The sequence below is a fragment of the Mixophyes fleayi genome, chromosome 8 (assembly GCF_038048845.1).
Source record: "Mixophyes fleayi isolate aMixFle1 chromosome 8, aMixFle1.hap1, whole genome shotgun sequence".
Lineage (NCBI taxonomy): Eukaryota > Metazoa > Chordata > Amphibia > Anura > Limnodynastidae > Mixophyes > Mixophyes fleayi.
The window spans coordinates 33,695,203-33,709,775 of NC_134409.1; the positions used below are offsets into that span (position 1 = coordinate 33,695,203).

Below are 14,573 nucleotides of genomic sequence, written 5' to 3' on the forward strand. Positions count from 1 at the left end.
CATTCTTAGGGCTGCAGGGTACCTGATCTGTACTGCATCCAAGTCCTTGATAGACCTCACAGCTCTCCAAAGTGCTAGACTGAACTTCAACTTGTAAGCCAAATATTTAAAAGGGTTCTGAGGAGTCTCCAGTACAGGGGAACAAACTGATAAAAATAACTTTATTGGTACATACAAGAACAAACCTGGAGCAATACTCAGTAAAAAAAATCCCTACAAGCAGAAGCATCATGTGGTTTATTTGAGTAGGAAACTATTTAACCAAAAAGTGGGGTATCCCACTATTAAAAATGAGCTCTTGGACATTGTGTCAACTGTGAAGAAACATCAGCCCTATTTGTATGGCCAGTACTTCCCTATGGTGACTGACCATAAACCTTTAAAGTAGCAACACAACATCCCAGGGAAATATAGAAGATTGCTGTGGTGAACCATAATGCTTCAGATATATGACTTTCAAATTATACACAAGCAAGAAAAAGATCACAGCCACATAGATTGTCTGAACAGGTAGAGCAGAAATTCCGACACAACTTCCGTTAAGCACTGGGACTACAGGACCAAGAGCCACATCATAGAGATATAGTACATTAATTTCAGGAGACAAGAGCGTAGCTGGTCTCTGCTTCTAATACATTATACGGGGGGCTTTTTGATTATTTAGATGGGATGTGCAGTGTCTTCTGCAGGTAAATATGTGGTTATGACTTTCAAATAAATACCTGGTGGTCTAGTGTATTCTGGGATGGTCCCCCAATGTTAGACTCCTGCATCCCATGACACCAGTCTGAGGACTGGAAAGCAGCAGCACTAGCTGCTAACTCAGTGGCTCTGGCAGGGTTCTAATGAACCCTGAAGGAATGTTACATCCTAGGAGTCCCAGTAGGCTAAAGGCAACACCAGAGTTCATAGAGGTTTGGCTGCAAACTTCAAGGAGCTGCTCTTGGCTCAGATCTGACTGTAAAACCTGGAGACATAATTCTAGAAGTAAATTTTGGAGATCAGCCCAGAGCAGCGAAGACTAAGTGGAACCAGTATTGAGCAAGTGAGCTCCCTAGCTTCTTGCTGCACATGTATAGGGGGTCATATACACCATAATAGATAATGTAATATTTCCATGCTGACCTTTGTGTACACATAAGGAGGTCATTCTGGATTGGCTAAGGAGGCATCAGACTGGTTTATCCACTCCAGAAATGTGTGAAAAATGGTATAAAAGAAGGGCTTATTGCACATGTAAGATGACTAAATTCTAGAGGTGTATTTATGCGCTTAAAATAAACAGCTCTCACAAGAGCTAACACCATTATTATTATTAAGATCCTGCCTTATCCTGTTAGACGTCTATCCCTGTACTGCTGTGATCCTGTGAAAGATCATGGGCCTGATCATTAAGACACTCAAAATAAACAACGTAATGTGTGTTTTTTTAAAAACACATGTAATTCGGGCATACGCACGTCCGTCAAAAAACAAATGGTCCAAATTCATCTGCACACCTGGCACCTGCGGCAGACCACATTAAACAAATGACACCCTAAAACATTAACATATACATGAAATACTACTCACTATTTTGTTGTTTAATGTACATGTATGTACATATTCAGCTAGAAGCGCATCTGAAGAAACGTCTCTTGGTGAATACGAGTGTAGGTGCACTCTGCAGAGCGTACTCAATTAAACTAAGATAAATAAATATCCTCATCCCGATTGTCTGCTAATTGGCAAGAGGGTGTGTTTAATTTAATTCCAAAGGGGACAGGCACTCAGTGCAGGGACGCAATAGAGAAGGTATCAGTATTTTAGGCACCTCCAAAATGTTTAGCACTCTAGGCAACCGCCTTAGTGTTCTTAATGGTGGAACCAGCCATGTCTGCATGCAACTATTTTGTATGATTTTAAAGCAGCCATAAAACCATATGTTAAAGGGAAAGCCCTGCTGTGTTACAAATAGGAAGGGTTGCATGCTGGAATCACCTGTTATATGAAGCCAGAGATCAACTGCACTGTTACCCCAACCCAGGAAAACTTACTCTATTTATACCTCTCCCATAAAAATAAAAAAATAACATACAACAGAATCCTCCAGTGCCATTTACTAAAAAGTTTGCTTACATGCAGCTGATATTGACAATTATTAGTATTGGAGGGTTAATGAAATATTTGGTTTGTTAATATAATTACATGGTGAATCCTCTAGTAGGGGTTATTTTTATACAAAGATTATTGATATATTAACATACTGTGACAAAAAAGTGTAATAATATTTTTAGACAGGTATGTTTGTCCAAGATTTCTGACCTACATGTTTTAAAAATCTCAGTAAGAGTTTTCGGTGGGAAGGAACTTCCCAAAATAGTGTTATCCGCCTTAGGGGAAAGCTGGTAAGGGTACCTATGGTGTAAGTGGATAGAGAAGGTTGGGCTCCATTTACAAGGTCCAGTCCGGCTCTTCTGATCTCCCACTCTGACAGCAGACGCATTAATGGTTGCAGCTGAAATGTGTGTTTAAAAGGAAGTCAGTGGGATCAGTCTCAGTCTCTGCCTGGTGAAAGGGACTAAAGGGACTACAGGGTCTGTATAGGAGACAGCCTGATATCTGTTGGAACCTCTAATGCTTTGGTTTAGTTTGACAGACAGGAAAGACATGTGTTTAGTTAGTGCAAGACTGGCAAGGTATTTATTTTGAAGTTTTCTTACCTTTTTTTCTGCTTAATAAAACTGGCTGAGACCAGTTGTACCAAAACCCAGGAGATGGCACCTGTTCCCTTAACCTGGTTACAATAATTCTAGATTCTTGAATGGCTTTTACCTCACATAATTATAGCTAATGTTTTGAAGTTTAAAACAAAGAGAAGGTTTTTGGCAAATGTATTATTCTGAGTTATACCTTACCCAGTCCGATCCAGGTTCATATGTTTTTATTCAATAATTATGACTTTAGAGGGGGGATTCAATTGCCAGCGATGTGGCGCGTGGACATCAAGTTGCACACAGTGCCGTCAATTATGGTAAAAACCATGGCTCGTTTTTCCTCGCATTTCTATGGGGTGTGAGGTAAAATGAGCGGATATTTACAGAAATCTCTGCCACATAGTGTTTCCCGAACGTCTGTGATACACTTTGTGGCTAATTGAATTTCCTCCTAGATGTTTGTTTTATGATGTGTAATAAGTTTAAATAAATTATTATATTTTTTAATGTGGAACATATCATCAATGTCTCCATGTTATATTTACATTAATATTTTACTATTCAGTGATTATGATTATGTTTAACTCCATTTTGTCTACTTAGAATTTTTGCAATTAGAAAGAGATTGTGTATGTGATGGGGGGTGTTTTTAAAACTCGTATCAGTTTCAAGATCAACAGAAAATCAAAAGTAAGAAACATAATTTCTAAAAAGAGTATATAAAAGTTGTTTACTATATTTTAGCCAACATTAAAAACAAGTTTGAAGATACTATTTATTGATTCTTTAAAACATGCTAGCAAGGATTTATAAGGGAATGGCAGATGGTTCAGAGGTAAGCAGTGGTTGGTATTTCTGCCAAACAGCACTGGCTTTGTGTTTAATTCTTATCAAAGTGCTATCTGCAAGATCTTTCTTGAGCACACAAGTTTCCCCTGGGTGCCTTGGCTTCCGTCCATGGTTCAAAGGCATACTGCTAGGTTAAAAGAGCAGTCTATATTGTTTTTTAATTAAAATTCTCCAAATTAATAATAAAATTATTTGAAATGTATTAACATTTCTTCTGCCTTATGGAGGGAAAATGGACATGCATTTTAATTATAAATAGCTCTCACCCTTTCTTTTCTGTTCACTACAATAGAATACCTAGTGCATTTTGAGGTTTATGTCTACTCAGTAAAAGGAGGATGCATCTACATTTATGTTTTTTTTTGGATATTCTGGAAACAGTAAAAATGTCACTACAAAGTCCAATAATGGAAGGTGCAAAATACATATATTATAGGATGAAAAATATGCTGTGGAGGGGGGGTGGCTGTGTGTCTACTTATAAAACTGATAATACCTTTCAAAATGCATTTACCTTTATCTCATTTGAATAGTCTTGTTTTGCAAAACTAATCTTGTTGGAATTTTGACTTTGAACCAATCCAGACTCGCCCTGTCATCGCTCCCCCCTTGCCAAAGGCTTATATTTAGCCATTGTGAGAGGCGAGGCTCAGTTTGACAGCAGAGAAATACCTACGAGAATATCCAGTGAGCAGACTGTGGCAAGCAGTGATGCCCAATGGAGAGCACCTAGTCCAGCAGGAAGACTTTTGGCTCAACATCAAGGGGAGAGGAAGACACCAAGTCAAGCTAGAAAAAGTCGGCATCCAGTAAGAATACACAGAAGATAGCAGGCTGCTAAATGCAGTGGGCACTAGTTTAATTCAAGTCTTAGGCTTGTGGTATCAGAGAGGCCTTAGGTCTGTAGCATCATTGAGACCTTAGGATTGTGGCATCAGTAGTCTAGCACCAAGCCCATGGCCCCATTCAAAAATTAGGCCTGTGATAAAATAGGGACTTTCATCCCTTCACTATTGCCCAATTTAACAGTATAGTGCACTTCTCCCTCTCCATTCAATGGACCACCAGAAAGTTTCATTTGAAACATAGAGGCATGAGATGTATAAGGGAGTAGCCTAGTTGGTCTCTTACACCTGAGATTTTGACCTAATATAGTTTTCCTGCCAAAATTGGTGTGGTAATCCTAGCACACCTACTTTATGCTGATTTCACGTGATAGCTAGAGATAGAGTTTGCGGCATAAGCCATATTAGGAACAGTTTATTCCTTTGGAAGGGCTGTTGTGTTTAATCCCTTTCCTAGCAACCATTTTTTGCCTTTTGACTACATTCAAGATGATAAAGTGTTTCTACAGCGAGTGTTGCTCATTCCATGTCGCTCTTGTTTAGACCCTCACCCTTGGTGATTAATGTATTTGCGCAGGAGCCTTCACTGTGGTGAATAACCCCATGTCCAGACTAAGAACAAACTCAAGGTGTCGGCATCTGCAGTGGGGTGCAGTTACCCTACTCAAGCTTACCACCTTGGATATTCTCCCTTTCCTATCCAAAGACCCCACGTTATCACCAGACCTGAACATACCCATGTGGTCGCCCATAATGGTAACACTGGAGAGACCCGACCAATTAATCTGTCCTCATATAGGGTGGGTCCCGAAGTGATGGCCATGAGATGCTGGAAATAGGAGTCATTGTTCCCCCCCATCAGCCCATGGGCAGCTGGGGTGGTGTTTGTGCACAAGAAGGATGGTAGCACACGCTTCTGTGTGGACTACAGGAAACTGAATGAATTAACGGTGAGGGATGCTTATCCAATGCCTCAAGGCAGGAGCATTCATAACTCCTTTACTGCTATGCCCTTTAGAATGAAGAATGCCCCAGATACATTTCAAAGAGCAGTGGATAATTTGCTGCGGGGATGTCAGGACTTCCCCAGGCCTAGTTGAATAACTCTCCCATCTCTCAGCTCCCTTGCCCCTCCAAGCTTCTAGAGAGACTTGCCTACACTCGCCTCACACGCTTTCTTTCCGCAAACAACCTGTTGGATCCTCTTCAGTCTGGCTTTCGTTCTCAACACTCCACAGAGACTGCGCTGACCAAGGTTGTTAATGATCTGATCACTGCTAAGACTGAACGCCATTACTCTCTCCTAATTCTCCTTGATCTCTCGGCTGCATTTGACACCGTTGACCACTCTCTTCTCATACAAACACTGCAATCCCTAGGTCTTCAAGACACAGTTCTATCCTGGTTCTCATCTTACCTCTCTAATCGCTCTTTCACTGTTAATTTCTCTGGAGCCACCTCTGCTCCGCTTCCCCTATCAGTTGGAGTACCACAAGGCTCGGTGCTAGGTCCTCTGCTGTTCTCTATCTATACCGCTTCTCTTGGAAATCTAATAAGTTCCTTTGGCTTTCAGTATCATCTCTATGCGGATGATACCCAAATCTATCTATCCTCTCCTGATATCTCGACATCTGTGTTGTCCCGTGTAACTGACTGTCTTTCTGCCATTTCATCTTGGATGGCCTCTCGTCAACTCAAACTTAATCTTTCTAAAACAGAGTTAATAATATTCCCACCCGCCAACAAGAGCATACCTGACATTTCTATCTCTGTTGATAACATGACCATAAATCCCACCCCACAAGCTCGCTGCCTAGGTGTAATCCTTGATTCACGCCTATCCTTTGTTCCCCACATTGACTCTATATCTAAATCATGTTACATACATCTAAAGAACATTTCCAGAATCCGCACATATCTCACACAAGACACTGCTAAAACCTTAATTCATGCACTAATCATCTCCCGCATTGACTATTGCAATTCCCTCCTTACTGGTCTTCCCAAAAACAGACTCAAACCCCTAAAATCTATTTTACATGCTTCGGCAAGACTGATTTTCCTTGCAAATAGCTATTCCTCTGTTGAATCACTCTGTATGTCTCTACACTGGCTGCCTGTCTTCTACCGAATCCAATATAAAATACTTTTACTAACCTACAAGGCCATCAACAAAGCTGCACCAACATACATCTCCTCTCTTGTCTCAAAATATCTCCCAACTCGGCAACTCCGTTCTGCAAAAGATCTGCGTCTCTCATCCACCCTCATTACATCCTCCCATTCCCGGTTACAGGACTTTTTTCGGGCTGCACCCACTCTATGGAACTCTCTCCCTCGCACAATAAGACTCTCCTCTGTTCTACAAACTTTCAAGCGTTCTCTGAAAACCTACCTATTCAGACAAGCTTATAATATTCCTCAACCACCATCTTAACCTCACTACCTTTAGCCTGTTACACAATTTCACACAAGACAACTACCCCCGGAATAACATTGTTGTGTGACAGGATCATTTAGCTTATGAGTCACCCTACCTTTGCAGTCTGGCTGGGCCAAGATGCAAAATGTATACTTAACCTCATGTGTCAATCTCCCATTGTCCCATAGATTGTAAGCTTGCGAGCAGGGCCTTCTCACCTCTTTGTCTGTTTTACCCAGTTTGTTTATTAGTTTATTACGTTTGTCCCCAATTGTAAAGCGCTACGGAATATGTTGGCGCTATATAAATAAATGATGATGATGATGATGATGATAACATAGCAAATTTCAGTGAGACATTGCAGGAACATCTGATACATCTAAGCTGAGATTTTTCATAGGATTGTAAGGGCTGAGATGAGCATCGGACTGGACAAATGTCATATGGGTATGGCAGACGTGCTGTATTAGGACACGAAGTAGGAGGTGGGAAGATTTAGCCAGAACCAGCTAAAATTTAGGCTACAGTGAAATGGCCTAGACCCACCAACCAAAATAAGGTGCGGATTTTCTGGGCACTGCCTAATATTACAAAAATTTCATCCCTCACTGCAGCACCCTTGCCAAACCCTTGACTGATTTAGCATCCAAAAAGTACAGTAGACAATTGCACTGGACTGATGACTATGAGAGGCTATTTAGGCAACAGATGGATGAACTATCCAGTATCCTAAAGAGAGTTCATGGTGCATATTATGCTTTGGGTCATGAACTGGAAGCTGTAATGAACCAGGTAGGGGATGATGGTTGGGAACACCTTGTGGAATACCTCTCCTGCAAGCTACTGGCCCAGAAGATAGCTTATGTTAATGTGGCCAGGTCCCGAGTACCGTCTGCCGCACGAGTGCGGTGGCCATCATGAAAAAGTCTCTGGCGCCAGGAGGGTAATACCTGGCGATGGAGGGGTTAAAGCCCAGGCACTAGGCGCTGCGGGCATAAGGAAGTGTGTTAAATGTTTAATGTACATAAAATGTTTTTACATGTGTGCTCTGCAGAGCTGGTGGGCATTTGGGATAAGGAAAGGGAGCGGTGGCAAAGTAAACCCAACCAGTTCCCAGCAACAACAGACAGGGTGACATAGGCGGTCCATCCTGTCACAGTTAATATTTGGGGTCTCATGTTGTATAGCTCTGAACTGTTGACCTCAAAATAAAATTATGCTGTATCATAATCCTAGTGTCAGTTGAGATTTCAAAGTACCCATGTACTGTACCCATTTATTAATCATTATTGCTCAATATTAGTTAATCCCCACTGGAATGCAGGATTACAGATTCTGTCTGTAATTGGTGGCAACAATGGTATTCCTTATACAATTTTTAGGTCATTTTGATGAACACCAGTTTTCCAACATTTTTGGGAAGTAGCCTTCTAAGATGATCGCTCAATATATTCCAAGCTGTGCTAAACACTCTTTCCGAGTACACACTGGAGGGTGGTCAGCTTAAATACACCATAGATAATTTGTATAGGGGGTACAAAATTGCCTTTTTTTCCCCCTAGAATACAAAGGGAATGTCTGAGATACTTATTTGTGCATTATCATTAAAGTAATCCTCCACCATTCTACTAATACATGATGTATCAAACTGAGACATAGTAGAGGCGTCAATATGTTTGTGAATTTATTTTAAGCCTGACCAGATGTCCTAATAATCTTTCACATTTATGTGCTGTGTTGACTCTTAATCAGTGTGACTCTTAGGAAAGGTAAGGTTTTTTCTGGCAGTAGCATTTTTAGAAGAAGCTAAAGCAGAGAAGTGTCATGTTCCAATGTCAGGATGTTGAAAACCTTTGGGCCCTAGCGAAGTGAATAAAAAACTTGATCTACAAGGAACAATACGTAGCAGAATCGCTTACTTTAACCTCGTCCTTTGGCTTCTCCAGCTCCGTTTCCAGTAATTTGATTAGGTGTATGACTTGACCCAGGCTGGCAGTGTTTGAACTCACTTCATTTTTAGAATTTCAAATGGTTTGTGTAGCTTGCATAAGACTGAAGGGATTTGTCCATATGCTGGAATAAGGTAGCATGTACCCCCTCTCCCTTATTTTTACTAGGACATTCCTCAGTTTTTCCAACAGATTGAAAATCATTATGTTTCTTAGTGAAGGCAGAGATACAGAGAGTAGCTTGCCTGTGAGTTACCTGGCACTGTGTGCTAGCTCTACTGTGCTGAAAGGATGAGGAGGAGGATGAAGCTACAGGCGCTGCTGCTGCCTCTTTCACCCTGTCCAACCCTCTATAAGCCACTTTATGAGCATAGAATTGAAGCAAGCGTCCTACCCACATGCAATCACTTCTAAAATGGCAGCTGAGCACAGGAGGGATGGCTATATATAGAAAATATCAATCCAAAACTTGTGAGATCCGACATTTTACTGGAAATTACATTTTGCCCTGTTTTCAGATCCGAATGTGGCGTGAGAAACCGAGTCATGACTTGGGACCCCAAATTTTGGATCTGTTGGATTTCTCCCAATCTGAACCGCTCATCCCTAGTCAATATACAATAGGTGTATTAAACACATCCACTACTGGCAAGTGTGGACCAACAAAAATAATTACCAGTAGTAATATCATTTGTGGTACATCAGAATACATTATATGGTTTTCATCTGCTGCCTCTACAGCTGGGCTGCAGCTGTACGTATGGTGCCCTCCTAAACTGGCAGTAGACTAGAAGCACTACATTACAGTAAGCTGTGCAGTATATGTGTGCAAACAATCTGACAAATTCTCACCAGCAACTTGTTAGTGGGACTCACCACAATCAGTCTTTTATAGGTTTGTGAAAGACAATGACTTACTCAAACAGGACAGAGCAATTCTTAAAGTGATCAAGTGCACAGAGGGCAAAAAAATAATAACCAGTATTAGTCAAATTAACCTTCGTATATAGAATCAAGATCAATTCAATTGTACATATTTGAGATGATAATTTTTTTTACAATACAATATTTTGCTGCGTTAGTACTATAGCTATTCCCAATCCTACTCCAACAATATCACTGACAAAAGAGGAAATGAGCAGTGAGCTCATGAGTCAGCGATGGGCAGCAAGGAATGGTGGGAAACAATATTTGTCATGGAAATGCTAGAATAGTGAGCATCTTAGTAATCTCTCCTGCTGAAGCCAAGCAGTGATGTGCAAAGCAAAACAACACTAAAATTAAAATATACAAACATCAATTAGAACCAGCCTGGTGCTCTGGGAATGACTCCATCTCCCCTACGTGCAGTGGATCCAGTTAGAGTATTTCTAACTGTACCACCCAATGCATTGAGGTGAGCTCATTGAAATGACCCCAATCCAGTACTATAGGCCCACATGATATAGTGCATACATGCCAACTCTCCCGGTATGTCCAGGAGACTCCCGAATTTTGGGTAGGTCTCCCGGAATCCCGGGAGAGCTGGCGATTCTTCCTCATCTGCCCACTTCACTTAATTAGAGCCAGCCTCCAATGATGTAATGCTTGTTTTTTTTTTTTTTACCACTGTTAAAAAAAACAGGCATTACGTCAACCGGAGCGGAGCCAAAATTACGCAATTCGTGAAGCCCTGCCCTCTCCACCCACACACCCCTCGTGCCCTCCAGGATCTCCCGGACCCATCCAACAGCAGGTATGATATAGTGTGGAATAAGGGCTTAAAGGAATAATTCTCATTAACATTCAGGGGTTACTAATATTACATTCTAGTAAGAGGGACACATAGTTTTTGCTGCAGTACTGTATCTCAGTTTAGTAACCACTTTTCATCTTTTCAGAGTAAACACTAGGGGCCTGATTCATTAAGGATCTTAACTGAAGAAACTTCTTATTTTAGTCTCCTGGACAAAACCATGTTACAATGCAAGGGGTGCAAATTAGCATTCTGTTTTGCACATAAGTTAAATACTGACTGTTTTTTCATGTAGCACACAAATATCAACTTTAAATTTTCAGTGTACAAATAAGCTATCAAGTATTTGTGTGCTACATGAAAAAACAGTTAGTATTTAACTTATGTGCAAAACAGAACGGTAATTTGCACCCCTTGCATTGTAACATAAAAGATAAGAAGTTTCTTCAGTTAAGATCCTTAATGAATCAGGCCTCAGGTTACAAAAGAAAGGCTTAGGCAGGGTAGTGGCTACAGTTCTCACCTCTAAGCATAGATGCTAACTGTCCCTAATTTCCAGGAAGAGACCCATCTTTTAAATATGTCATCCTGGATACACCATATTATTCAATATTGACCAATTGCACAGAACAATTACTCTTATTCTCTATATCGGATGTCGTTCTCACTCACTTTTCTTCTTTGCTGGTCTTTATAAGTCAATATTAAATTATTATTATTATTATTATAGCAAAGTATGTAAAATGCAAACTAATAAAATCATAACAAAGTTCTGTAAAGAGGACAGGATGAGGACTGATATGCACTAAGATCCATCTAGACACTTCTGCATGTGATGTGCTTAGATATCCCTGCTCATCAGCAAATGGTACCTGGAAATCATTTTAAAATGTTGCCAGGTATGGTAGAAAAGAATTAGGATCTCCAGACTGTAAGTAGAATGCATGCAACTCCTTCATATATCTAAGTATTTCGGTTGAGGTCATATTTACATATGCATGTAATACAGAGTTATATTGGCACCGTTCTATATTTCCTCCATATTTCTAGGGACAGAATGAGCACCCTATCCCCCCCTCTTCATTGTCGCAAACTACCACTGATGACTTGAAAGAGCTACAAGCAACGACCTGACTCATCCCTGCAAGAATATTGCTATTGACTCCTGAGGTTAAATTAGCTCACAGTAATGGAGGGTGCTAAAGATGATTAAAAGGCTTTTAAACAACCCTTTCCTGGCCACTAGGTTCAAACCCCTGAGCCAGTTCTTTAGTTTCAGAATTAAATAATATTGTATTACTGATTTTATTAAATTATATAACAATCTGTTAATTGTATAAAAACAACAGACAGTTTCAGTGTGTAGTAAATAATATACATACTATTTTTTCTGCATAGTGTCTTGTCGGATTGAAAAAAATGTATATTAAACTACTGGCAATTTATATATAGGAAAAAAGTATACAACTTTAAATACAAGTGTGGTGGTCTCAATGGGGTTTCTACACTTAGGTTATTCCTATTACCTGAACTGAGAAAAGGTTCGTCATTTTAGCAGAAAATTATTTAACTTGTATCCACTTGGATTCTGCATTTGAAGCGAAAGAACTGTCTGTGGCCACGGATGCTCAGATTTAGATTTCTATATTCCCCTGTCTAAAATGCAGAATGTAACAGCAAGAAAAACTGTATAAATGGAGCAGGTCATGCAATGTCTCTTTCCCATTGACCTTAGTCTGCTATTATACTGCTGGGTTCTAGTATTAAGCAAAGGGCAACATCAGACTCTTCACACTCAATACGTTCCATCTGTCACAATTATTAGAAACGCACTGACCAGGATTGAGCTCAGAGAATTGTGTCTTACAGTGAACATGCCATCTGAGCTTCTGACATGGACCCCCTGAGGTTTTAACAGCCTTTAAGGAAGAGCTCAGAACATAAAGGGCAACACCTACCAGACACACCACCATATGTGGTCCTGCTCCCTTTTCCAACGGCAGGCCATGGTGTTCCGTCTGCTTTAAGTCCCATCAGTCCTGAGACCGTATTAGTTGCTGTAACACCATCTGCACCACCTGTGCAACAAAAAGCGTTTTAACTCTTTGATATTCATAACAGGAAATTGTATTCTGTTTGCCTGCTAAAACAAATCTCTTTTGGTATGGTATGTATCACTAACATTAACATGTGGTATACAGTATAAATTTATTATAGGGAAATATGTATTGGCCTTAAATATTTGTAAATAAAGCTCATAATAATAATAATAATAATAATAATAGTCTCCTACAGCTTAGGTTGCTTTCGCTGCCATGGTTAGTTTCAGATGCATAACTGTGATTTTATATTTACTGTAACAGACTAAATAAAGGTACAGGAAGCAACCATTAAGTGTTTTGTGGAACAGCAAAGATGTTCAACACTGCGCTGGTTTCTCTAGGAATTACTTTTTAATTACTTTGTAGACACAAGTACATTTTATTTTCTTTCTTGCAGCACATACAAAGGTTTATTTTGGTCACATATCGAAATAGCTTTTTAGTTTAGCAAGAAAACACACAGACAAAAATACAGTTTTACATAATTATACTCGTGACAGCCTTTTTATACTTAGAACATGTATTCATATATTTCTACAGAGTTTAGAGAAACAAAAAATGACTACTTTTTAATAAAGACTTAAATGGGGCCTATTTACCAAGCTCCTAAGGGTTAAAAATCCCCCAAGTTTTCGGGGGATCACGGTATTATTTAGCAACATTGATATTTCTAGAAATAGGATTGTAGCAGATATCTCTGAAATCTGGTGCAGTCCTACTGTCATTGTATGCAAATGCAGCCTTGTTTACCAAGTTCCGAAAATCTAAGCTTATCGAAACTTGTCCGCAATTACTAATGCTATTTGAAGATGGTATTAGCTGTTGAATCCTATGGCAGAGCAGTGCGGTAGAGGGATCTTCGGATCCCTCACCACAGCTTACCTACTCTGCCTTCCGGTTACTCTCGCAAATTGCCTCTGCACCTAAGGTCACGCAAGCGCAAAGCAACTCTGCTATATTGACTGGAGAGGAGAGACAGACAATGGGACCTTTAAGGTAAGTTAAATCATCCTATTGAAGACGCTGCCCCAGGATGATTGTTTAATAAATATTTACCAAACATCATTGTTGCAAAGACAGATGATAATTAATGGGGCAAAACCTTGCTACTTAATATATGGACCCCTTAGGGATTTAACCCTTACATGCCAAGTGGAATTTTTAAATGCCCCTTCTTTGGTGCTATACTGCTGATTTATGTTTAAAAATGTCATTATGAAGATGGGTGGATAAACTTCAATGGGACAGGAACTGGTGGGAATAGTTAATATTCTCTGTAAAGAGTTCTGTTGTAATTATTGCCCCTGTTAGCAGTCAAATAATATTGCCCAGTAGATTGAAATATAAAATAATATTGTCCCCTTAATCAATAAATAAGGCATGCCCCATAATTCATAAATCAATAGTGCCTCTTCCTGGGACCCATAGGGGGGAGAGGTGGTTCCAGTTTCCCAGAAATCGAACAGGGCTAATGCAAGTTTCCTTTGCACCCTAGGCAAAGCTTCAGCCTGCCGCCGCTCCTCCCCTAATACCCACTTCCCAGCCCATCACACACGTGTCTTTTGTAAAATTAAAATAATAATAACTTTATTACCTTAGATTTCCGAACAATGCAAACAACAAACATTCTTGTTACTTACCCTACACATACTGATCACTATACGCCAGGTTCACACATCAGTATCATACACATGGTACACACTGACATGCTTGCCTGTCCACCAGCTTGTCCATCACATGTCCCTATGCCTCTATCTTTACTCTTCCATCTTACACTCTGCCCACCAGCTATAGCAGATTTTCTCACATATGTCACACCCAGCTCTGCCCATATATGCCTCACATGCCCCTCTCACCACCAGGTGTGGCAGTCAGATGTGGTACCCCCTAAAGCCTGGTGCCCTAGGCAGCTGCCTAAGGCTCCCTGATTGCAGCACAAGGCCTGCGATTGAATCGATTCAGAAGAAGGAAACCA

At 40.3% G+C, this 14,573-nt stretch overlaps 1 protein-coding gene across 2 annotated transcripts in view; it reads right to left on the reverse strand.

Moving 5' to 3' along the window:
• DPYD (dihydropyrimidine dehydrogenase) overlaps positions 1-14,573 on the reverse strand; it is an 816,112-nt gene that overhangs the window by 183,007 nt on the left and 618,532 nt on the right. For both annotated transcript variants that reach the window (XM_075182332.1, XM_075182333.1), the window contains one exon: positions 12,455-12,574. In XM_075182332.1, the coding sequence (XP_075038433.1) occupies positions 12,455-12,574 (120 nt within the window). The remainder of the gene's footprint in view (positions 1-12,454; positions 12,575-14,573) is intronic.